The sequence below is a fragment of the Schistocerca serialis genome, chromosome 1 (genome assembly GCF_023864345.2).
Source record: "Schistocerca serialis cubense isolate TAMUIC-IGC-003099 chromosome 1, iqSchSeri2.2, whole genome shotgun sequence".
NCBI lineage: Eukaryota > Metazoa > Arthropoda > Insecta > Orthoptera > Acrididae > Schistocerca > Schistocerca serialis.
In genome coordinates, this window is record NC_064638.1 from 177,686,636 (window position 1) to 177,713,534 (window position 26,899).

General features: G+C 42.6%; 1 protein-coding gene across 1 annotated transcript in view; it reads left to right on the top strand.

Moving 5' to 3' along the window:
- LOC126458367 (heparan sulfate glucosamine 3-O-sulfotransferase 1) overlaps positions 1-13,695 on the top strand; it is a 145,193-nt gene extending 131,498 nt beyond the window's left edge. The window contains exon 5 of the mRNA XM_050095379.1: positions 219-13,695. Coding sequence (XP_049951336.1) covers positions 219-533 — 315 coding nt within the window. The 3' untranslated portion in view covers positions 534-13,695. The remainder of the gene's footprint in view (positions 1-218) is intronic.
- The last annotated feature ends 13,204 nt before the right edge of the window (positions 13,696-26,899 follow it).

Here is a 26,899-nt window from a genome sequence, read left to right on the forward strand (position 1 = left end):
CGACCAGTCTCCACCTAAATAGCTTTTTCTTCTGATTCTGAATTTGTGGGAGTCGCCAAAAGAACATCTGTGAGTGCACAACTGGCGGACCTCACGTCCAACAATTTTAACTGCAAACACGGCCAATACAAGGAGCTGCAAATCAAAATGATGGATAATTCTATTCTGGGAGGTACTGAGTAAGACACGGCTTTTTTTTTTTTTTTTTGGTTCCGCAGGTGTTCGACCGCGGCCAGATCCTGGTGGTGAACGGCGACCAGCTGATAGAGGACCCGGTGTCGCAGCTGCGGCGCATCGAGCGCTTCCTGGGCCTGGAGCCGCGCATCGGCCACCACAACTTCTACTTCAACCGCACCAAGGGCTTCTACTGCCTGCGCAACGAGACGGCCGACAAGTGCCTGCGCGACAGCAAGGGGCGCCGCCACCCGCGAGTCGACCCGCGGGTCGTCGCCAAGCTGCGGCGCTTCTTCAGCGAACACAACCAGCGCTTCTACGAGCTCGTGGGCGAGGACCTGGGCTGGCCCGAGGAGTGAGCGCCCGCCCGCCGCCAGCACCCGGCACTGCGCACGCGCCAGCGGCCCGCGGAGGCACCTGCGGGGCTCTCGAGCTGAGGCGGCCCTGCGCGACGGCAGTCACCGAGCGTTCCGGAGACGGCCGCGAGAAAAGAACGGACGTCGCCCCGGGCCGTGGACGAGGTTGTCGCCATCTGGCAGTCGCGCGTAGAATCTACCACTGCTGGACCCGCAGACTCTGCAAACACACAGCACAGTACTGACGGTCAGATACTGAGCAACCGAGAGCTGAGTGTTCAGGCGACAGCAGAGTCTATGCTACCAGTCGTAAGGAAGACGTCGTTTTTCGTTTTGTACATTCCTCCACACTCTTTAACCTTCAGTTACCACAGACTGTACAACAAGAAAGAGCCGAACAATTCGCCACCGATGCTTTATGTGACTGCGGGACAGGTGGAAAAAGAACACTGCTAAAAAAAAGTGTAATAACTATTATAGTTTTGAGCCCTCAGGTTCATGTGCTCACTGTTTTTAAGGAAAAAAAATTAATTGTAAAGTTGCTTTCTTTCCTACGGTAGTCACCAATTAGCGCGTTGATTCGTTTCACCAAATGGCACCACGGAATACGCGATTATTAGGTTTCCCATGTTCTGTGATGCAATACCAAAGCAATAATACGTGCAGACTGCCGCTGGAAATTGTAATGAGAATTTAATTCCCGCGTTTATAGCTAAAATTAAAACTTTAGGTAACATCAGGCACGGCACAAATGAGACGGTGAAGTCTTACGAGTACTTGAGCTTTCTGTCGTACGCATTGACTTTGAACGTGCTGTTGGATTATTCTAGGAATGTTGTACTGTTTCTAAGAGTGTCAGAGACGGAAGGGGAAGAAACTGCCGGGGAAAAGCGGCCCCGTTTCTCCCCCTTCAAAATTTTTCACTTCTTGGCGTTTGTTTCTCGCGTAAAGGTAGCTCGTTTCCGACTGCGACCAGAAGCGCGTATTTGGTTGCCTGGTGATGGTCGCCGGAACTATCGGAAGGAAGACGATGTGAGTTGGGTGGGTAGGTAGTAAGTAGGAGGCAAGGGCGGATGCAGCCGGGATGCACCCCCGCCGGCGCCCCGGCTGCCTCCGCCGAGGGGGCTGTGGGGGAGGTGCCCCGCGTGCGTGGGCGTGGTACCAGGTTCTGCCGCCGCCCTGGCGTCGTTCGCCTCTGATGGCTGCGCGTGACTACTATGGAGACAGACGGTCTGGGGCGTGTCCCAGCTGGCGGAGACACTCGCTCAGACCTCTAAACAGTGTGAGCCACTCCCGCACCGTTCCATTCAAATTGCTATAGTCACACGTACCTCTGGAAAAAAAAAATGTTTGCGGAGCATCACGAGAGGAAATGAAACATTAGTATGCCACTACGTGCACAAGGAACTGTTGGCGATTCTAAATCTGCTGCCCTGAGCGCCAAAACGAAACTGGAGATAAAACGCCGTGGCTCTGAAGATGACAACATTGCACAGAAACCTGATGAACCTCACGCAAGAAGTTCTTCCGTCTGTCGGTCGGCAGCTGTGACCACTTCATGTTCACATCTAGTTTTTCAGACAACTGGCGTGAAAACTGTTACAGTTCCAAAACAAAGGTCGTCCGACGCTCTAATCCTCTTAACGAAAAGCTGTCGCTCTTACACAGACTTTTGTCACGAATTCTGCATTTCTTAAATGTATGCGCTTGCCGTGGCACACTAGAGGAACGAAGCACCGACGATGTCACTCGTCAACACAAATTCCGTGCACCATTTCGCGCAGAAAGTGAAAGCTACATCGCACACCACCCCATGAACAGCACGGCCCTTGAAGTTAGTACAAAATGTTTCGCATATCGCTAGTGTTGCTTTGAACATCACAAAACATATCGAGTCCTTCAGCTGAGAGTGCTTGTACTTGTACCATCTTCGTAGATGGATGTTTGGTCCAGATAATTGCTGACGTCTGCCGCTAAATAACTTGTTAAGAGTTGTAACAAAGGAGTTGCTGACGAAATTTACGGGGAACAGCACGCAAATAAAACCCTCCGTACTCATTCTCACGCCGAACACGGTAAACCCTACGCACTAGCAATTACACAAGAGTGGGAAGCATGGGATGATGACGGGACGTAATAGAAATCTTAATCGCAATCAAATGATACTCGTAATCAAACGTTCTTTTTATTGGCAATACCGTAACATTGTTTGAGGTTTAGAGTTGGCAGTGAGGGCGGCGTCGAAGTGCAAAAAGGTGTCTAAGTCAATCGGTTATCAGTTCAACGGCGAGTAAAAAAAAAAGTGTGCTCGGTTTTGCTGAAGAAGGAAATCCTGACTAAATTCCTCTGGCTGAAGCCACTGCTGCAGAATGCAGCCAATTGCAGTTTTCTCCGCAAAAGGAATGTTTCGCTCACACGAAGCAAAACTTAAAACAAAGAAACCACATAGTATGTGTATGCGAGGAGATTTTATCGCTTCTAATACAGTAGCTGTCACGGTTATCCCACCACGAGATGCGATCGACACCAAAGACGCACGCCTTGCTGAGGTTAACTATCACAAAAGTTTACACCCGCCGAGACGCACGGCGTGACGACGTCAAAGCACTGGACCTTCCGTTTCCGCTCTCGATGCTTTAGTAAAAATAGCAGTCAAACAGTGCCTCGAGACAGGACATTGGGGAAAACAGACTATTTTGCAAGACTCAGCAACCTATCTGGAGCACTGCAATACAGCTCAAAAGTAACACTCGATACAGTTGTTTCTGAATTATATTCGTTGGAAAATAGCAGCAGAAATCCTAATTATCCCAAATTAGAACTATATTGGCCATTACTCAACGTGAATGTACAGTATTTTGTAATCTACAAATCTGCTCCTTAATGCAGACAACAGAGTACTCTTGGGTGTATTCGAACTAGTGACAGTGACAGTAAGAAGCCTACCCTAGTATAGCCCAACAATTTTTAAAGCGAGTGTCCGACCTCAAAATACATCGGGATGCAGCAGTCAATTACTATTTCAGAGCACGAGTTTGTTTACGTTTCCTCACGACACGTTCGCAGCACAAAGCGCAGGTAGCTGTTGGAGATGCCAAACGACGACAGACCCACTCGCTGCCCCCGATGCGAGTACCAGAGTGTCATTTGTTTGGATGACAACTCCCATAGGCAGGAACGGCGTCAGGAGTGTCACGTGACAGGCCAACATGCGAGGTAGGGGCCCACGCGGCCGGGAACGCAGCACGACAGCTCGGCGCAGCAGAACCTGGTCCCAACGTGTGGATCATATTGGTCCATGATGAAGTACGGCTGTTAATATAAGATACCATATTTTTTATAGTCCATATTGGAAGCTGTTGATAAGTATAGGGTGCGCTGGCACGGGTCGTGGTTAGCAATGGCCCAACAGGCTCCGCCGAATTCTCAGCCTTTGGTGGAAGCTCGCGTTTCCCCTGCCGCCGGAAATTGTCACCTCGGGAAGGGCGTAGCAAGTGGAGCTCCCTCAAGTCTACAATTTCCGGAACAAACCAGGTCACGAAAGTCCTCAATTACCTTGAGGAACACTGCTTCTGGTTCATTCCACTTCCTCATATCTCAATACCTCTCGGACCCAACGCCCCCCGACAACTGACTTCCGTTCATTCAGTTAGCTTGCCCGTACAGTTCTGTTCTTTTGGAGCTTTATCAGATAATATGCAATCGATTTCGCAAAACTTTCATCCCATCCCCTCTGAAAGGTGCGCAAGATTGTGTTTAATTCTTCCGAAAACGATTGTACTTGCGTTAATATAATTCCCAACTAACACAGCTGTGCGGGCAAGGGAATCGAGTAACCAGAAGTCACTTATTACAGAAGAGTTACCTCCTTTCCATTTTGGTATGGAATTGCAACTCTTCTCAATAGTTTGTAACATGTATTCTAGTCCCCCACGACTTCTCCCCTCGAGTGCTTCTTCTACTGCCCAGGTAAGTGACTGTGGTCGCCTTAACATTTATTCCCCACCATGTGGTAACGAATACCCATTCTTCAGCAACATATTTGAAAAATTTTCAGTTCATTTCCCTCTCCTTCCTACCGCATACGTCAGAAAATCGTCATATTACTAGGCCAACGTGCAGGTTTCTCTTGTTGAAGAAAGCATTTCTCCTCGCCTATGCTACTTTCTGTCGTTGTTCTTCTGCTCGCTTTAGTGTTCGTACTTCTATGGCAGTATTGCACCCAAGAATGATAACTCGTTACTACAGTTGTACTTCTCTTCAATGCTTATTTCTTCGTTTTGTTCACTTAAACTCAGTGCTAAGCAAGCTGTCGTTCAATTCAAAACTAATTATTACTATTTACTTACTTTGTGCCGGAGGAGAATGTCATCTGCAAGCGTTAATACTGATATCTGTTTCCACTTATGGTTTCGCTCCTGTTCTGAATTTCAATTTGGCTTCCTTCACTGCCTGATACTTAAATTGCTTAGAATGTAGTTACGAAACAATTAAAACCGTGACTTTTTAATTCCATTTCACCCTTTTCTACCTTCGGATCGCCCTTCATCACAATTTTTTTTTTGAGAAGGTGCTATGAATCATTCAGAGTTTCGTAAAAGTACGTCCATGTACAGTATTCAGCCTTCATTTGGCCAAAATACAGCTGTCTCCTCCTCATTTGAACCTGTTACGTGAATGTTAGACCGGCGAAGGTGTTCCACGTTCCACATTGATGTTTACAATTTTGACAGGTTACGCTATATTCTTGTGTTCATCGTGATAGAAATAAGACACAGCGAAGTTAACTTGGAATAAATTAGACAGTCTCTTTAGGGAGTGCATTCTATCGCGCGACTAGGGTTTCTTCACAGTAGCGTTTTGGTTCTGATCCACTTTGTGAATTGTTCTTAATTCGTGATCTTCTGGTCTCCTTTCTGTGGTTTGTTTTTGACATTTGCCTTCATCAGGATAAGGTGCGCTATATTCTTGTGTTCATCGTGATAGAAATAAGACACAGCGAAGTTAACTTGGAATAAATTAGACAGTCTCTTTAGGGAGTGCATTCTATCGCGCGACTAGGGTTTCTTCACAGTAGCGTTTTGGTTCTGATCCACTTTGTGAATTGTTCTTAATTCGTGATCTTCTGGTCTCCTTTCTGTGGTTTGTTTTTGACATTTGCCTTCATCAGGATAAGGTGCGCTGTACTTGAACGATTTATCAGTCTCCCAGTCTCACTTATTCATTCAGGAAGAACTCATCCTTCCTGATATTTCATCGGTAAAATATAGCAATATCATCTTATTTTAAACAGCCTTGGGTTGAAAAGAGAGCGTTTCTAAACGGAACTGCACGCTCCACTTTGAGTGCGGTCAGCTAACAGCTCATCCCTCTATGTGTTGCCACAGGAGACGATCTTGGGTCACATGGTGCCTTTGGTAGTTTCGTATTTCATCACTAATTTTATTAATGTGTGGATATCATCACTTATGTTATCTGATGAAACTTCATTTCTAATATTCCTTGCCCTGTGTTATCATGTTTCATAATGTTTTCCTAACCTCGCTTCCATGAAACAGAGCAGATTTGGATATAATGCCCATTACGTTTATAAAATATTCCCAGAATGCCTATTAATGGATATAATTAGTTTGTTGCATTTCTGGATATTGTCTTCTACTCGAGCGTTTCACCCGTTAACAGACGTATTGCAACCCAAATATTTAAATGAATTTGTGTGCTGTATAACGTACTTCTTTTTCATTATATTAGCCCTCTTCACATATTTCCCTTACATGATCATTGTTTTGAATTTGATAGTCGACATGTTCACGTTATACATTCTTAGCATTTTATTCATTCTGTTTTTTAAAACCACTATTAGCACCTGATCCCCTGCGGGTAAGTTTGTCATAATACCATTCCAATGCCCAAGTACATTCCATTTGTATTCAGGTTCATGTCTATGTTCATGTCAAATAATAAAGGAGACAGTCCACAGTCTTGTCTTAGTACTTGACTGACTACTATGGACTTTTGCAACTTATGTTTCTAAATACTCTACCCGTTTTATCATATTGGGATGTAATAAATTGAAGTTATTTTTGTACTTTCAACATTGGAGCAACATTCAGGCTGTTTCAGTTTTATTTCTAGACCATGCCCTCTTAGACAAATTATAGATTCAGGAATATCTTCTGAAGAAAGCTCAATTATTTGAGCTGAAACCTAGGTAAAGGATGGTTTCATTAGTGCAATCGAGGCTGACAGTTTCTTATAAATAAAATTGAAGTTAAACCGAATTACATAAACTTTTTCTTTTATATACCACAGTATTTTGCCTTACTGGGTCGTGAACGTTTTCATAATATAAACATAGCCTACAGACAGAAAGATTCCATTCTCTGTTGGTCTACTATACGTTTTAATTCCACACATTGCATCTATACACATTCGTCTTTTATACAGTTGCTCTGGGGCTTCATCAGTATCATTGCAGCTAAATAATGGATTCTTTTTTTCAATCACTTTGAGGTGTATTTTCTGTGCGGGGTTCAGTCATGGCTTCCCTCTGTAACTACTTCGGACGTTTTTGTCATCTGTCTTGTGTGTGTTGATTATCTTTCCTTCTTTTCACGTCTCTGTGGTCTTCCCACAGTTTCATACGTATTTTATCTGTAACAACAATTCTGTTCGTTTCTAGGTTCCATATTTGACACGTTTCACATTCAGGTCGTCACCTCCCAGAGCTTCAAATTCTACTCCGGGAATTGCTCCATACTGGTTACAGCCGACTGTATCTGTTGTGAAAAGGACTTCCATGTTTCCCAACAGTTATGTACACTGCGTCAGTTTCCTCGAATGTCAAGTTTCTGAAGACCTAGAAGCAGAATCTTAGGGACGCAGTAATGTAATGATCCACCCTTTCTCCCCTAGGTTGATTACAGACAGTTGAGCCAAGAGACCACGGCTGCCACAGTTGGGTAAGCGTGCTTCCAGCCCGGGCTACCTGAGGCGTTTGCCTGGGCCCCCGTCCCGTGCCACGCCAGCAAGGGAGGTGTCTCTGGGTGGGCCTCGAGGCTCCGATGCGCCGCCACGTAGCCTGACCGCGCAGAATCCTTCCACCAGTTTCACGGTGTTAACGACAGAGCTGACCGCACGGCGGCTGCGAGTTTCCTGCCGCTGCTGTTCGGTTCGCCGTAGACTATAGTACAGTATGTGTGTGTGTGCGCGCGCGCGCGTGAGTGTATGTAGTTGCTCTCCATTGTTGACGCTAGAGCCCCGATATTACGTCAAGTACGATAAGTAAGAGACGCGCTCGTGCTGTGCAGGAGACAAACGAAAGCGGAGATGACCTTCTGCCAGATGGTTGTCGTTCTGATACACATACATATCACTCTTTTATTTAAATATATATACATACATATATGTCTTCACAGAGCGTCTTGACGCCAGTATGCAAACCGAATGGGCTGAGCAGAGGATCTACATGAGTGCATCTCAGCTGTCGTGGCATTGTTTCTCTAGTTTTGGCTACGCTTTCGTAACTATTTGTAAGATAAGATTCGGTAGCCATTCAATTTATTTAGCTATTTTATGTACAAGTGTATCGCAGTTCGTTGCACTTTTCCCTGGCTACACGTCCTACCGCATTAATAATAAGTTTCAGATTGATCATGATGTATTCTGCAGTCAGTGTAAACAATGCTAGACTGCACTCTGATAATTCCTTGTATGCTTGTCCACTGAAGCCAAAATTTACTGTCTGTCAGAAAATCATACGTCTCTTGACTTTGAACACGGCAGTTAGGTACAATCGCCTTGGCTGTAGCCTCAATAAACGACGCTTTTGTATTATAAATATAATTCCTTGTTTACTTTAGCCTGTCGCAAATACGCCAGCTACCGGTAATTAAGGGAAGCATGCAATAAGTTCAGTTGTATTACAGCAAGTCGTTTTAACCGTGATGCACAATTCTCAAAATCGTTTGCTTACCGAGACGAAATGTATCGCATATTACAACCACTTCTTCTCCTACATCCAAAAGTGTTTAATTCTAAATGAAACATTTGCGCGACGCATCTACGTTATGGCCCCTCTGCACGCAAGCTCTCTGGCTTCAGCGATTTTCACAATTATGTTTGCCAGTTAAAATGTTAATAGACTTTTTCACCGAAAATACGAAAAGAATGTAACTGTCAGATAATTATTTACGCATAAGTTCCATGCCGGTATTGCTAGCAGATCTTTACGTATTCCTAAATGTTCCTGGAGCCTGAACTTCATAATCATCTAGTTATCGCCATGAGCACTTTACGGCTTAGTAGTTTTGAGCAGATGTGGGATATTAAACTAAAAGAAATATGAGTGACAGTCATAAATCTACACGTGAAACGCAGGTTGTGATGATATCCTGAGAGAATGCTGGCACGATTGGCGCCAGTTTAGCGTAAATTTATATCCTAAATCTATTCTGTCGTTGAAACACGATTAATCTTGACGAGAGCTTTAAATTATTGTTCCGACCATTTACCTCCTTAACCTAGAACGTAAGTTCCGGCGCTGACCACAGAGGTAACTGATTTTCCCGCACAATTTCCTCGACCCAGTACTTAGCTTAAGGAACACCAACAACGTGCCTGAGTGTTGCGAGAGATTGCGCATGTTGTGTGTGAGTGAGAAGCCGCGTCAGCGGCGAGTGTGCCAAGATGATTGATTAAGAGATGTGCAGTGAAAACTATGTTATTTTTGATAGATTTAATTCCGTTAACAGTGTTTTATATGATAAAAATATATACTATTGTTTTCATGTAACATCATTAAATATATAATCAAGTAACTGGAAAAGCAATACCGCATTTACCCTTTGATATCCCTGAAGAGGCACCTCCCTGACATGTTTATATCAATTTTATGTGTTTAACTATCTATAATTAAGAAGTTACTTATCAGAAATAAAACAAAAATGAAACTATGCATATCATTATTAAGACTAAAGAGCAATATGCTGTAATTAATACGAAACATATCATTATTGACTGTCAAAGTGTATAGAGTTAAATATATTGTATGTAGGAAGTACAGAGAGATTAAGAAGCAATACTATTAAGCAAAGTGGGAATAAAATTATTACCACAAATATTATTAAGGGTACAAGAGTTCAGATGTTTATTGTACTTTCAATTTGTGGTCTCAGGAACTAAAAATTATAAAATGCATTCACCTACGAGAATGATCAGAAAAGAAAACCCATACATATCATGATAGACATATCCATTCAACATTTAACATATTCTGTATTATAGAAACTTTTGATGTCAGATCTTTATTATCTCACGTCATTTTCTGTCATTAGACGCGAATATTTAATGTAGTTACTGTGATATTTTATTTTTGTTAAAAGCTCTACTGTTTTGATATAATGAAAGGCTGACGAGGGAGACAGCTGTTTCTAAAATTAAGACATAGGATGAAATTGTAGAACAAAAGCAGTTATCTTCTCTGATGCTACACAGAGTTTTAAATTACTGTTTTCAGCAACCTAGCCGTATTAATTTTAGAGATGAGTTCTATTTTCAAAAGTAATTTGAGGGTAGCAACATTTTGCCACAAATAAAAAAAAAATCTGGAGTTTGATCCTTCACAAAATCATGGCTTATCTTCTCTGATGATGACAGACGACACAGGCCGGCACCTTTGCTTAAGAACCGCTTATTCTTACAAAGCCCCGGCTGCGTTGTCTGGCACTGAAATGGAACACGGTTTGATTAACGATGTACAGATATTCTCGAGGAAATCTCATTTTTTGACGTCAAGAGAGACATCAAAAAATGAGTTTATTAGTAGCGAAGGATCAAATTTCAAATTTTGTATAAATGTCGTCAATGGCTAAGCGTAATCGCTGTGCAAGAAAAAAATGTTTACTAATTTTATAAATATGTATATCTTTTGTAAAAGTTAAGCAGAATTTATTATTATTTTCACCGCATATTGGTCCAGAAAAATAGTATTTGTTGGGCCTACTATACCTGAATTAGAATACTTCAGCTAGAGGTGATTAACGCATTGGGGGCGATACCAGCACAAAATATCATGTTTCTCTTTTCGGATACCATCACAAAAATTTTCTGATGTTTAAAGACACCGATTTACTTGAACTGTTGGATATATTGATATTTAGTTTACATTTCAGTCCTCAATGTGTTAATTGGTAAAGTACATAGGCAATTGAGAAATGTAAAGTTAGATTTAGTTTGTAAATGTATTTGAATTCATATTTTTGGAGAGGCAGATACATGTAGTGGTTTATAACAAAAGATTCAGCGATAGACATTCTTCAGATTGTCTTAGAAGACTAGAATGCAAGTAACTGCTTATAGGGACTTTACTCTGTGAATTAAATTGGTTTCCTGACCTATCCCAATCCGTGACCCTTGACCAAATGTCGCCTCTCATCGCAGTACTGCCGTTCTCCACGCTAAATGCCGTAGTCTCACACATTCGTTATCTACAAGAGGCAAGCAGGCAACATTTACTTCCGCTACATATTTATTTCCCTCCAGACAAAACTGAGGGACTTTGGACTGCCTGACTACTACACGAGATAGATTAGCTGCTCTTCGCGTATGAGCTGTTTTATCTGTTGGCTGTAATAGGGTCGACCGAAATTTGCCCAAAACTCTCTTCTTGTTGAGTTCGCCCGACATCAGTAAAATCAAGCCCTTCTGTCCGAGAAAGTATCACTAAACAGAAATAAAACCAGACTTCCCTCCTCTTCTGCAGGTACCTATTAATTAAAGCTAATGTACTTCCGATTGGAGTTCTTGATGGAAACATCTGCAGCCACTTCAAATTCTGGGGAATTCCTTTCTAAGAGAACACGACAGCAACCCTATACCTGGTATAAAGGGAAAAAATCGCCCTACGGAGCCGCTGATATATACAGAGATGTTCTTCAAACAGCTGTGGGTATTAAAATCTCAAGGTATCACTTTTTTTTTTTTTTTAGTGTAGAACGTAACAAATGTAGAAATAACAAGGTGTTGTCCGACTATGAAGGTATTAAGAATGCTGCATTCTAGTTCTGGTGTGCTGTTTCGAGGAGGATATTTATATGGTTATCTTGTTTCCAACAACAGTTAATGACCTCTAGTACCCTATAATTTTCTATTTCTTCTCCTGCAGCTGCAAAGTATCTGGGGCACGAAATATTAGAAATGATTAAGTGTGAAGCAGAAATGATTAAGTGTGAAGCAGAAATGATTAAGTGTGAAGCAGCATCTAAGAGCATCGAGCATTTTCTCGCAGTTAATCTAGAATTGGTGAATTCAGAGCGTTAACAAAACAGTGTATTGTAGGGAAAATGATAATGAGAGCAATGAATGAAATGCATTATCGCGTCATCTTCATGGTAAGTATAAACTAACACATTATAAACAAGGAGGATTTTGTAGACTGCCATCTCGATGCCGCTTTGCGTGTAATATACCTTAAGAGTAAGAAACGTGAAACGACAGCAAAGAGAAGTACTGTACGAAATAACGCCTTGTAAAAAGGAGCTCTAACATAGGGTACAAATTTTTCGCTTCTGCGTGTGAACTAAAAGAGACTGCTACAAGTTTACTGTATTATTTTACCACTGTTGATAAAAGGCATCCATTTTAGTTGAGGAAGAGAGATTATGCCTTTCACAATGAACATTCGTAAGTAATTCTTGTGACAACAATGATTGTTACATTACGTACTCTCTCCATCACAAGAAATATCGCACGTGAGCTTATTCAGGCATAAACACATCGTGGGGCAACGCCGAAGAAAATATTCACAGCTCTATATTCAAATATTTCATTTCGTTCTTTTTTGTCTTAATGAGACTACTTCGTTTTGCTGGAAACAGTTATGTCAAAACATGTATTTTAGAAACTGATATTAGCAGTAGTAGCGAAGCCTAGTAGTTATGGACAGCAAAAGATTCTCATTGCATCGGTGGTTTCAGTTCTTCATTGATACCTTTGTGTCTAGAACGAAGCAAAATTGAACGCAGCCTGCCTTTGTCAATCACGCATCTGATAAGTCAACAAGTATCATTTATCCGTATCTTCTAATCGTCACCCTTACCTAGCATCTCTCTCTCTCTGCTTTCTCGTCTCGCATTAGCCATTTTAACAAACTGTGTGTAAGTAAAAATTATCTAATACTTCGATGTCGCATGGGGTTTGGCTAGCAGATCTAACATTCCAGTCTTTACTCATTGTCTTCAGCCCATAAACCATACTGTAGCCGCCTCCTCTTTTCATTCAAATTTTTCTTTTGCTTTCGTCCACATACATGAGTCAGCTACTCCAAATTTTTGAAGAACGCAGATGCAGATTTTTAAATTTCTTTCTCTCGGCCTCCTGCATTCACGTACGGAGATTTTTATGTTATATATTCCACGGCCCAGTAATTTAAATAGTGCATGCAGAAATAGGTCTGCTGTATCTCTCTTTCACATGTCGGCGTTACATCACTTTAGCTTTGCAGGTCCCTTGTTTTTTCATGTCAGATGTGTCCACAAAGACAAACGAAAAGTTCACATTAATGAAGGAGGACTTCAGTAAGTTACGCCAAAACTAGCAGTATCGTCAGCCACTACACAGAGAAAAACTAAAGAGTAATATCCCTAACTGAATACAATTGAAAGGAATTGTGCAGTATTAAAAAATGGTGCAGTTATTCAACCAGAACTGAACTGAAGAAGAGAGAAGTCTGCAAAATTGTAACAAAACATAGTGGGGAGTTTAGTAAATTAGCACGTAGTTGCGACAACACTTAAAATAGCCGTTAAATTCAAGACAGCATACCCGTCGAGGTGCTGGCGCGGTGACAGACAGCAGGGAACACAATGTTTCTGGCGCGTCCCCGGCTCCTCCATCCCTCCCTCCAACCCCCTGTCGGCAGCTGTCTCGCTCGCCGGCTCTCCGTCTTTGTTGTCTCTCCACCTGTCGCCTTTCTCAGACTCTTCGTATGCGCTTCCTGTGTTCGTCCCTCAGCACTCACATTTTTCCACCTTCTCTCCTAACAGAGCTCTTTCAATGTGCTTTCTAACTGCTTGTGTAAATATGTGTACTTTAGTAAGTGTTGTACTGTACGCTGAAGTACTTAAGACTAAATTCTGAAATCTCAAATCTTTATCCTTGTAGTCTTTAAAAGTTTTCTTCAAAATAAACTATAAAGTTAATTTTTGAAAAAACCTTGTGTGTTTTATTTACAGCCATTCCACAATTTTCAGCAAGGATTCCTGTAACACATGGGTGGAGAATTCTGGCTTTGGAACAAAGAAATTATGCATGCCTGCAGACATCTGCATGTATCTCACGCTATGTATACTTTAGGCAAAAGGTTTCGATCGGTTTGTACATGATTAACAATTATTTACTTATTTCTGGTTGTGAAGCTTATGCAATTTATTGTTACTGTGTGACGGAGGGAACTTTGAGGTCAACACAAAATTGTAAATGCCCACATAACCATAACACTACCTCTATTCGCTTAAGGAATGTAATTTACAACCTCTCTTGTAGTTTTGCTCCTGAGAATGGTAACAAAGAATTTAATGCTTCTGAAATATTTTGTATGCTTTCTTTCTTTTCTATGATTGTAAATCTTCTAGGAAATCGACAAGCATTTGCGACACTATTCCCTAAATTCATTGTCGGTAAGCTTGCACAAGTATCTTTCTCGTCGAAACAGACTACATGCAGTCCCCTGAAGTGCAGATAAGGTTCCTGATAACTAGCTATTTAATGTTCTGTCGCATTTGCAGTAATTGTTTCAAAGACACTTAGTTGCGATATAAATGCTGGCAAAAAATGCATCACTCAAGATGTGCCTGCCGGGGTGGCCGAGTGGTTCTAGGCGCTACAGTCTGGAACTGCGCGACCGCTACGGTCGCAGGTTCGAATCCTGCCTCGGGCATGGATGTGTGTGGTGTCCTTAGGTTAGTGAGGTTTAAGTAGTTCTAAGTTCTAGGGGACTTATGACCTTAGAAGTTGAGTCCCATAATGCTCAGAGCCATTTTTGAACTCAAGATGCACAAGTTTCGATACGTGTGTAAGAACTAATTTAGCTTTAAACAGAGAAGCAGCGACTCTTTCACATTTTAATATTTGTTTAGGTCATTAGTAGCATGTGTTACATTTGTCGAGATGCAATGGGACCACAGCGCAAGCAAAAAATGCAGGACAGTTTTATTAATAAATGCCCCTACTTTGGAGAAAAGTTACTCACTACAAGAGCTTGTGAAAGCTGCTGGTTACCACTGAATTTACACATGTCCGAACTTAGGCGACGGCCGTAATGATGAAAACAGACAAAGTTTAATATTCACGTGGAAGAAGAACAGAGTAACGTAGTGAAGGTCGGTGGGTGATACCAAGTTCCTGGTTGTTTCTGATGCAGAGACCAATTTCTGGTAACGGCAGAGGTGGTCAATGAAAGGTCCCTCAGCCGGTGGTGGCCAGTACAGTATGGAATGATTCGTGGCGAAGGCTCCAATCGAGACTGCATGTAGAACTGCAGGTGCTCTCAGCGCCTGTACCAGAGCTCGATGTAAGACTAGCTTGGAGCGATCTAAGCCATATAGGGATACCAGAGGATCTATATGTGATCACGTGGCCGCAGAGGTAAACAGGTCCACATAGACGACGACCTCAAGTCGCGCGCGTAATTGATGTTGTGTCATCTGCTGACGTACCCCCTTCACTCACATAGCACGATGCGACTGGGGTTGCAGATAAGCCTGGCGATTAGCCCATACACACCACGCCTCCCCCCCCCCCCCCCCGCCACCATCTCAGAAGGTCAGGATATGCTCCCCCCCCCCCTCCCCCCCCCCCCCCCCCCAAGGAACTGGTGACCCAGGAGACTGGGCGACGTCCGTCAGTGTGGGATCCGGGAGTGGAGACAGTTTGATGTCCATGAAAGCGGGGGGCTGCAATCCTGTTGAAGCGGTGGCATGTTGATGCTGTCGCTTGCGCTGGAAGCGAGGATGTCTGAGTGTGGAACCAAAGATCATGAAAATCCTTTGGAAAGATGTCAGTGTTTGTTGGGGGTCATGTTAATTCTGCTGGAGGCATGTGGATCTAGTGTGTAGTGTCACTTCTCACACAAACAGGCCCAAGAGGAGGATGACGAAGGCTGGCGTCCAGTGGGGGCAGTGTCGAGGAACGGAACCATCCGAGATGTCCCGCGCCAATGTTGCTAGGCTTGGAACCTGGCCCCCCACGAGGCTGGAGTGTGCAGACGCGGAACGGTGTGGGCGGACCCACATATGGGACGTATGTGGCTCAATGTGATGCGAAAGCACTCTGAAAAGGATATGGACAAACTGTACCCAGAGGGCGGGTGTGAGGGCTGGAGTGCTTGGAAAGGGAAACTGCGCAACCGAGAGGGCGGACGTGAGTGTGCGAGCACATTAAAAGTTAACCTGTTGGGCTTGGGGGACATAAATGAGTGTGGAAGCATGGGTAATGGAAAATGATAGCGCTGCGAGGGTTGAGATGGGTGCGGTAGCTCTTCAAAGTAAAATCTTTATTCGCAGAGGGCAGAAGAGTGTGATGGGAGTGCAGAGAGGATTTGAAACTGTAGCGTGCTGGAAGGCATAGATAAGTGTGGGAACTCTTGGGTGAGAAAATGATTGTGTCTGGAGGACATATTTGGCTGTCGATGTATCGGAAGAAGAGGGAAACGAGTGCAGTGATCGTGCCTGTAAAGGGGAAAAAAAAATAAAAGTTTCCTGAGGATAGACACCGACGACTGGAATTGACATCTCACGTGTAGATAAGGAACATGATGGGACAGGCACGAGAAAATTGGAGCAACTACGAAAGTTTGCTGGCAAGAGATTTCGTATGATCTATACATGAGGACAGATGTGGATGCAGATTAAGGACCCGGGAAAGAAGGAAATAGCTGCGGTTCAGTCTGGTGGTGCTTGACAACGGAGGAGCGTCTAGGATAGTGTCTGTGATCGTCCAGAGCCTTGATGATACTGGCGAGGGATTCCATTGTGGATCTACAAAAAGAAAGCTGTGCCGGACGTGTCCAGAGGAGGAGCGTCTGGGATGGTGGCTGGGTGCTTCCAGCTGTTCCGTAAGGCTCTCTGTATTTGTGGTAAGTCGGAGAGCAAACACAGGACTTGAGGTGCCTCTTCCATGTTGAGGACGAACGGGGCATTTCGCTTGTTGGAGAAAAAACTCACTATCAACATCTTCATGATGTGGGTCTCTCTCTCACACACACACACACACACACACACACACACACACACACACACACACACACACACACTCTCACTCTCTCTCTCTCTCTCTCTCTCTCTCACTCACTCACTCACTCACACACACACACACACACACACACACACACACACACACACACACACACAAACACACACTGAGTATATGGATGAAGAATACGCGTGAAAGTTTTAATTGACAGAAAAGTAGCACGTTGTTTCTTGATATGGGGCGAAACTTTGCAATGGAGCCGATGGAGATGAAGGGACCCAAAAAACCCTTATTGCTAACTGATAGGAGACGGTACTTAGAGGTAGCACTGCAGTCAACGGAGGCAATGGGGCTCCAGAAATACTTGTTGAAAACTGGTAAGTCTTTCACCGTTTGAGGTGCAATGAGAACAAAGGCCAGGAAACAACGTAGAATAGTTTTATTAATAAATTCATCGACCAACAGCTCCTCTTTTGGAGAAAATTTAATTGTTAAGTACAATTAACACTGTACTTGCGGAAGTCGAACATAACCCGAGGGCCGTAATGATGAAAATGGTCGAAGTTTAATATTCACTAGGAAGAAGAACAGATTAAGGTTGTGAAGATCGGCAGTCGGTATAAAGTTCCTGGTCGTCTCCAACGCAGAGGCCAAATTCTGATGATTGTGAAGGCAGACAAGCGTGGCTCCCTCGGTGGGCAATTGCTGATGCAGCACGGCTTTGTACGTAGCAAAGGTCCCGACAGGGACTCTGACTGAAAACGTGCTGGTGCACTCGGCGCCTGGCCAGAGCTTGGCAGAAAACTAGCTTGGAGCGGTATTGCACCGCCGTGAATACCCAAGCCAAGCAGAGATCCTACAGGAATTATCTACGATGATGTGACCCATGGAGGCAAACAGGTCCGCAGGGCTGACGACATCTAGCAGAGGTATGCTGCCGCTTGCTAGCCAAGCGAGCGCGTGTGAATGCAGTTCTGTCGTCTGCAGATGTAAGCTCTTTCACGTTAAGCCACTCAGGTAGCAAAGGTATCGGAGGGGATGCAGGTCTGGCCGGTGAGTGGCCCATACGTCACAGTTTGTAATTTTTATAATTAATTGTGTAAAGTCTCAGCAAATGACGTCAGCTGTTCAAGAGACACCTGCTTTGTTTACGGTACTTCATTCCCGTATATGAATTACAAAAACTAAAACTTTTTGGAGAATAGGATTCTTAATTTATAGATTTCTGTATCATTTCATGACGTTGTTGTGCATAACAACAGACTGTACGAGTGAAGCATAAGTTAAATGAAACATCATTAATTTTCTGATTAGATTGTCCATCTCCTTATCACAATAGCCATTCGAATGTCACCACTGCATCAATTTTTAAACAGCTCGTTTTGTATTTATTCATGCATCTAATTGGTCCACATGGACGCAAAGCAATTGGAGGATCTTGGGCAGAAGCAGGCAGCTATAGTTCGACATCTTGTTTAGGTAGAGGTCATAGGTATGACACAAGCATATTACTTCGCAAATTCAGTGCAGTGCAATGCAGAGTTTGTGTGTGTGTGTGTGTGTGTGTGTGTGTGTGTGTGTGTGTGTGTGTGTGTGTGTGTGTGTGTGTGTACAGTGGGTGGAGAAAGAAGGGATCATATAGATAGAGAGCGAGAGCACAAACTGAAAGGAAATTGCACACTACGGACGGTGAAAAGGTATGTGCTCACGATGCCTCTTCGCTCTTTCGGTAGTTCAGACGCATACGAAAAAAAGCATGCACAAAAACTAGAGTATCGAATGTAATCTAACGCAAGCGACCTATCGTGTACACAAGCTGCCTCATTGTTCAGGGATACTGTTATGCATCCATTTCCCTACTGGACAATCTGTGCCGCGTTTATTGTGGCTAAAGGTGCCAGACAAAGAAAACGCGAGGGGCACTATTGGTAAAGCCGTATCTAAATAAAAGAAGAGAAATACCAAATGACACCGAAGCCTTCTTTGCAGATTTCAGGAGGAGGTCACATTAATGTTCTAGATTTTATGCTTGGGAAACTGCAGCGATAAAGCTGCTGGGAACCGGCCACTTATAAAACAGTTTGAGCTATTTATTTCGTATTTCAGAACAAAGGATTTCAGTGATTATTCGTGAAACTGAGTAATATGTCATTGGTGTTCTTAGCCTTTATGTGAAGGTTAACCGACTTTCTATCCGTCATTTGTATTTTATTTTACAACAAAGTTTTTTGTATACTTCAATCACAAAAGATTATACATACATTAATATTGAAACTTCTTTCTTTAAATGCGTGTGTCTGTACTTAAATTGCAGAATGACTGAGAAGATGAAACTTCTACGTTATTTGATTCTGAAACAGCTGAGTAAAACTGGACGTACTGAGCCTATTTTCTCTTTACTTTTTCTTATCATGTCAACACTGACCCACAATATTCGAGTGCAACAAAATCTGACTGCCAAAAAAATTACAACCTCACTTCAAATAATTAATTCAAAAGAATGGCCCTGACTAAAAAGAAATCTTAACAATAACCTATACATTTCATTAACCACACTACCTCACAAAAATCTTCATTACGCGAATTACTGCAATACAATGAGCGTCAATACTACCAGATAAATGAAAGATTCTAACTACTAAAGCCACTAACTACTAATAGGCATGTTGTCAGCAAAGAAAAGGTTTTGTTGCAAACCAAATAATGTATTTTTTACCTTAATAATGTGACATCCAGTTCAAACACGAGTATAAATCGTCATTGACATCTAGTACAAAGGTATATAATCATGAATAATATTCAATCTCCAGGTCGATCATGCACAGATCGTTAGCCTACGCTAACACTTCAGACCCCTACCCTCCATCAATGCTAACTTCTCACAACTGACATCCATCACTGCTGGCTGTTGACCTCCAACTGCCCAACAGCACTTCCATCACTGCTGGCGACTAACTTACAACTGCCCAACACCACTGCCGATTAACTTCCAACAACGAGTCCAGCCAGCCACAGAGTCTCTTATAAAGAAAGCGCAGTCAGAGATCCAATGCAAGGCGTTACACAGCGCTGCCAGCACAGAAGTAGCCCACTTACAATATTCTCAAACTAGACTAATTCTGGAATAGCGTAGATTACGGAGTTCACAGTAGAATGGGGGTAGCGTTTTTTCATTTAGTATTTTTTATATCATCAATGGCCTTCATTTCAATTTTTAGTAATTTGTTGAAGAGCTCCACGTATCCCGTCCCTACTTTTGTTCATCTACATCTACATACGTACTCCGCACATCCACCGTGTGGTGTGTGGCGGAGGGCACAAAAAAATGGTTCAAATGGCTCTGAGCACTGTGGGACTTAACATCTGTGGTCTTCAGTCCCCTAGAACTTAGAACTACTTAAACCTAACTAACCTAAGGACATCACACACATCCATGCCCGAGGTAGGATTCGAACCTGATACCGAAGCGCCTAGAACCTCACGGCCACACCGGCCGGCGCGGAGGGTACAATGTGCCGCTACTAATCATTTCCTTTTCGGCTCTACTCGCAAAGAGAGCGGGGAAAAAACGACTGAATATATTCATCCGTACGAGTCTTAATTCCTCTAATCATATCTTCACGGTTCTTACGCGAAATTCACTATGCAACAGTAGAATCGTTCAGGAGTCAGCCTCAAATGCCAGTTCTCTATATTTACTCATTAGATCTCCTAGAAAAGAATATCGCCTTCCTTCCAGTGATTCTCATTCGAGTTCCCAAAGCATCTCCGTAATACTTGTGTGTTGTTCGAACCTTACGGCAACAAATCTAGTAGGTGTCCTCAATTGCTTCGATGAGTTCCTTTAATCCGACGCGGTACGGCTCCCAAGCACTTGAATAGTACTCAACAACGGGACGCACTGGTAGTGCCCCATATACCGTCTACTCTCCTTTACAGATAAACCACACTTTCGTAAAATTCTCCCAATAAATCGAAGTCCACCATTCGCCTTCCCTACTACAGTCCTTACATGCTCATTCCATTTCATATTGCTTTGTAACGTTACGCCTGCATATTTAATATACATGACTGTGACAAACAGCGCAATAACAGTAGTGTATTCGGACATTGTGGGTTTGTTCTTCCTACTCAGATGCTTCAACATGCAGTTTTCTACATTTTAAGCTACCTGCCACTCATCACACCAACTAGAAATTTTGTCTAAGTCATCTTGTATGCTCCTACAGTCACTCCACGACAACACCTTCCCATACACCACAGCATCACCAACAAGAAGCCACAGATTGCATCTTACGCTGTCCTCCAGATCACTTACACACATAGAAGATAGTAACGGTTCTGTGACACTTCCCTGCGGCACTCCTGGTGTTGTCCTTGTCTCTGATGAACACTCGCCATCGAAGACAATATACTGGGAATTGCAGGCTCCACAATATTCCCCAACTGTTCCCATCAGCACTTTCAATAAATTTTTAAGCTTCCTTTTCTCCTCCTCCTCCTCCATCTATTTCGAGATTTATCTTATTCTTTCAATAACACTGTACAAAACTTTTTATCTTTGTTTTAATTCCCACCAAGTTCAAGATAATACTTGACGTTCAGGGTATCACGTCTCAAATTTTAATTCAAATAATCTTTATAAGCCACGCTCGATATGACTTCTTGTTTTTAATCCGTACATATTATAAAAATGTGCGTGTGTGTGGCCGGCCGAAGTGGCCGTGCGGTTAAAGGCGCTGCAGTCTGGAACCGCAAGACCGCTACGGTCGCAGGTTCGAATCCTAACTAGTTCTAATTTCTAGGGGACTAATGACCTCAGCAGTTGAGTCCCATAGTGCTCAGAGCCATTTTGTGTGTGTGTGTGTGTGTGTGTGTGTGTGCGTGCGTGTTTGTGTGTGTGTGTGTGTGTGTGTGTGTGTGTGTGTGTGTGTGTGTGTTCCATATCTCCTCCTAAACCAGTAGACCTATTTCAACCAAACTTTATACACGTATCCCTTGCTGTCTGGCAATAATCGCTATCGGGGCAAGAACCACCTACGTTTCATAGTAGTATGACGTCATAAACAATGAAAATCTTGAGAAACTGCCGCATCATATATGACGTTTAAATTTATTACTTCTGTGCTACTAACTCCATTCGCAGTAAATTTGAGGCAGTGTCCACAAATGCAGCTACATGCACCTTCAAAATTACCTCGTGATGCACGACATTTAAATTTATTACCTCTTTGCTGCCATATTCGCAACGCGTTTTGCAGAAAGTATCCACAAATGTCGCTCGATGTATCTGCACAAATATATCATTCAACGACACATAGCTCAAGAGGTGTGATGTCATAATCAATGAGATGCGTAAAAAATGCCACATCATGTATCAAGTTTTAATACGTTTATAGTTTACTGCTAAGACACTCCTGCAGTCGAGCCAGCGTAAGGAAATTCCTGACACTTGACAGCGCTTTTGACAACTTTCAACTGCGAAACGTAAACGGCTGTAGGCGGAAACAGTCGCCATTTATACAGCTATGAAGAAACGTTGCCACAGAGACAGAATCGTGTTGTAGACAAGCGAAGCAGCTGATCCCAGCGTGCAGAAACTGTCCGGGATGTAATACTACAAACAGAGTTCACATTTGTTTTCGTTCCTAACAGGAAACTGGTAAAATGAATACTCGGGCAACGCCGGGTTTGTTAACCAGTTATCTATAAATGTCAGCGTGCTTTCTTTGCAGTCAACAGTCATCAATGCAAATAAGTCGCATTAGAGCATAACCACAACGCGGTACACAGCGAAATACACATTGGAAACCAGCTGCCTGTCGTCTGCTAAACAACGAAAGTGATTCTCACCTAATACGGGAAGCAATGCGCTACAGCGCACGCCCTCCAGTACCAGCACATTACACACGCACAAATACGCATGCGTGCTTGCCTTGTTGGAAATAAAAGCTCATGTTGAACAGAAAAAAGGCATCGTATGGACGCATCTTAACGTTAAGACAATAAGAGAGCAGAAGAAATTGGGAAGGCTCTGATGCCGATCACGCAGCTAGACTATGCACATACTACGATAGTAGACTATGCACATACTACGATAGTATCGTTACACATTCTTGGCTCGTAAATGGGAAAACTATGACTGAGTTTTCTTGATGTTCGCTTTGAGACAACTGTAGATGCGCAGTTATGAAATGGGTAACGCGAAACATTTGCAGTATGAGTCTTCAGACGAATAAGTTACAAACTTCTTGCACGTATTTTTAAATCTGTTTAAGCATGCATTGTACTCAAGAGTCTGATCACTAATGATCTGTCAACTTATGTCAGTAGCAACCGCAGATTTTCCATAGATGGCCCATTTACTATCATGCAGTACGCCTACATTTGACAAAGTCTCCGCAAACATCCAGTCTAATACTGATAAGAATTCAGAATTTTAATAGAATGGTAACTTGCTTTAATGGTTCAGAAATTTAAAGAAAAGGAGCATTTCACAAAATGCAGAACAGTAGTATCCTATGACTAAAACATCCATCACTGACAACTAGAACTGCTTAATTCATTCTACTATCTGAGTGTAAAAATTGTGGACATATGATTGCATAGGTTGAATTATAGATAAAGCACGTGGATGGCTTTGGTTCATTGGTAAGATACGGGAAAAATTATCAATTTGCAAGGGAGATAGCTTTCAAAACACTCCTGTACCCCACCCTAGAACGTTGTCCAAGTGTTCAGCAAACTACCAAACAGAAATGACATGGGTCACGGAAAGTATCCAAAGAAGGAAAACACGCCTGGTCACATATTTATTAGACTCACGGTAAGTGCCACAGAAATGCCGAAAAACGGAATCTTGATGGTAGACACTAACCACGCCGTGAAAGTCCACTTTCAAAGTTTGAAGAACTGGTACTAAGTGAAGACACTGGGAGTACATTAGAGCACCCTGTGTTTCTTCCCGGTAGAGACTGCAGAGACAAAACTGGGCTAATTACAGCACACAATGGACCACTTAGTCATTCCGCACGCCAACCGAACGGAATTAAACAAAAATACATAGTGCAATGAGGAGCACTCTCTGCCATACACTTCAGTGGTTTGCGGAATGTTGCTGTAAAATAGAAGAGATGTTGAAATGGAAGAAACATGAGTAGGGACCAGGTGTACGAGATAGCTTGTCAGTGTTCGAATGAAACATTAGCACTGTTCTGAGCAGAGTTCTCCTGTAGTGCTACCAGTGTTTCAGAAACTTTCGTTCTGGTATGAGGTAACACTCTTCTCAATGCAAGATGGCTAGGCAACAGAATAGAGGTTATTTGCTTGAATATTTCACACCATTCTGCAAGAGAACATTATACCGAAATAATTTTGTTCTTTGTCACTAGCAAAAAGGATTATTGAAAGAGATTAAACCACTTTTTCAAAACAAAAGTTCTCCCGCTTGGATCCAAAGAAAATAGCAACATTGAACGAACTGACCACTTTAGCCCCCACCAGGCATACTTTGAACACTAACAAACTAGCCAGTCTATTTCTTATTTGTTAATGTTGATCAAAAAGACGCAAACAAAAATAAAATCAGTAAGCGATCATAAAACTTCTCCATCTTCCCAATGTCCAGTCACATGATGACTTTGTTACATCATTGTCATGTGATGATTGGAAGTATGTTAGAGTTCAAGCAGCATTGAACCAATAGTATATGAAGTTCACTGCTGAGGTCCTTATAGCATATGACGTACACAGCAGTGGCTGAAGCAACAGTTCATTTAACAATATGATGGGCTCTACATCCCTGAAGAATTTTATGGGCATTAGTGGAAGTTGTTTTCAGGAAGTACAAATAAAATTGTGTTGCTAACTTTTTCCGATATGTATTATATGCAACAAAAAGGAATACAACATTGTTTTTTGTGGCCTTTTCTCCTGCTAGTCGTAATTCCAGTCATTAGCACTTTCTTTTCCTACACATAATCCTACAGGAGCCACATGAGATGACATCGCTACAATATATTAAGTCTTTCGCAGCAGCTCAGACAAATGTATTACATCTCGTGAAGGCCGGCCGCTGTGACCAAGCGGTTCTAAGCGCTTCAGTCCGGAACCGCGCTGCTGCTACATTCGCAGGTTCGAATCCTGCCTCGGGCATGGATGTGTGTGATGTCCTTAGGTTAGTTAGATTTATGTAGTCTAGGGAACTGATGACCTCGTATATGTTAAGTCCCATAGTGCTTAAAGCCATTAGAACATTTCGTGAAATTTTCATGTTATTTGTATAGAATTCTGTTCTGTTCGTAGTATCTTGAAACGTGAAGGCCGGCCGCTGTGGCCAAGCGGTTCTAAGCGCTTCAGTCCGGAACCACGCTGTTGCTACATTCGCAGGTTCGAATCCTGCCTCGGGCGTGGATGTGTGTGATCACCTTAGGTTAGTTAGGTTTAAGTAGTTCTAAGTCTAGGAAACTGATGACCTCATATGTTAAGTCCCATAGTGCTTAGAGCCATTAGAACATTTCGTGAAATTTTTATGTTATTTGCCTAGAATTCTGTTCTGTTTGTGGTATCTTGAAACCTTTTAAGGTATTGCAAAGCTACGTACTTATGTTATACAGCTCTTCTGCATTGTCATTTAACACAAACATTTATCATCAACGGTTGATTAACATTCACATATGCATGCGACATGTAAAGTATTTGTCTAGTTTTTGAGAATCATTTAGTGGTCTTCAGATTAAAGATGAAAATCAAGGGAAGACAAGAAGTTACAGACAATGTAATCTACCAGCACTGAGTTATGATCTCGATACTCAAAAAATTCACCAAAGAACAACTCTGAACAGCGCCAAGAGCAGCGAAAAAGACTATACCAGGCTTTAAGAATTTGTTGCTAAGATGAGTGAGTTTCTGGAGTAGGCAGTTTCTCTGAGACGACAGTGAACTGGTTCTGATACCAGAAGCAAACCTGGCACTATATTGTAGTCCAAGAATTAGCAGTGAGCCTAAAGGGTAGGAGGGGGTGGGGCTGCTGAACTGATGAGACAAGATATGGAAAGCTATTGGACTTAGCTGTCAGAGAAGAGGCGAAGATGTGGCACAAACTGGAGGAAATTACTGGAGGTGTACTTCAACACACCTCTCTCTCTCTCTCTCTCTCTCTCTCTCGCTCACACACACACACACACACACACACACACACACACACACACACACAGAGAGAGAGAGAGAGAGAGAGAGAGAGACGTATGTACAAATGTCAGTTGCTACTCATAATCTATACAGTATTATTTAGTGAGTCAGTCCTTCCTAGAATTATCAGTTCTCTGGATTGACTCTCACAAATCACTGAAATGTGGATATTTGATACAACCATCTTTCACTCCTAACAATGGCACTTATCTTAAAAACATCGCGACTTTTATGTTGATACAAATTTCAATCTAAAATTTCCTGTGATATTTCTCTACGAGGGTTGCTCATAAATAAACCTGTCAATTTTCATATTACATTTGTATGGAAGATGTATGGGAAATATAATAACGAGAGAAATGACGAAGTGTGAGGTGCCAGTTAAGCAGATTAGCATACCCCTTAGATGCTACAGTTTCTGTCACTGGTGACATACCGTGGCAGAAAAGTCCCCATAAGATCATGCGAATTAAAGTAAAGCAAAGTCACGCAAACGGATAACGGCTCATCTAATGAAATTACCAGGGGTGACTCAATTAAACATGAAAGTTTGGATACCGCACCTCACATGGGCGTATTGATAACAGGATCCACCAAACTACGAAAGGAAACTAAGGATCACTATAACAACCTGACTGACTGCTAAAAGACATCAAAAATGCTTTAGCCGTTGAATCAAGAGTACAATCAATTATCAAACGAAGAACGGATTGCAAATATGTACTATAGCATTGGCACAGATAGATGGACACTTGAGAGAAACTATATAAAACCCTATGGCGAAGATGAGCAATGTTTGCGGAAAAAGTTAATGAATTTAAAAAAGGTCTCGGAAAAGCATGAACAGATACAGGCTGGGGCAAGTAGAAGTGGCCCGGACGACTGGATACGACTGGACATGAATGTATGTGTTTAAGCACATACCGTGACGC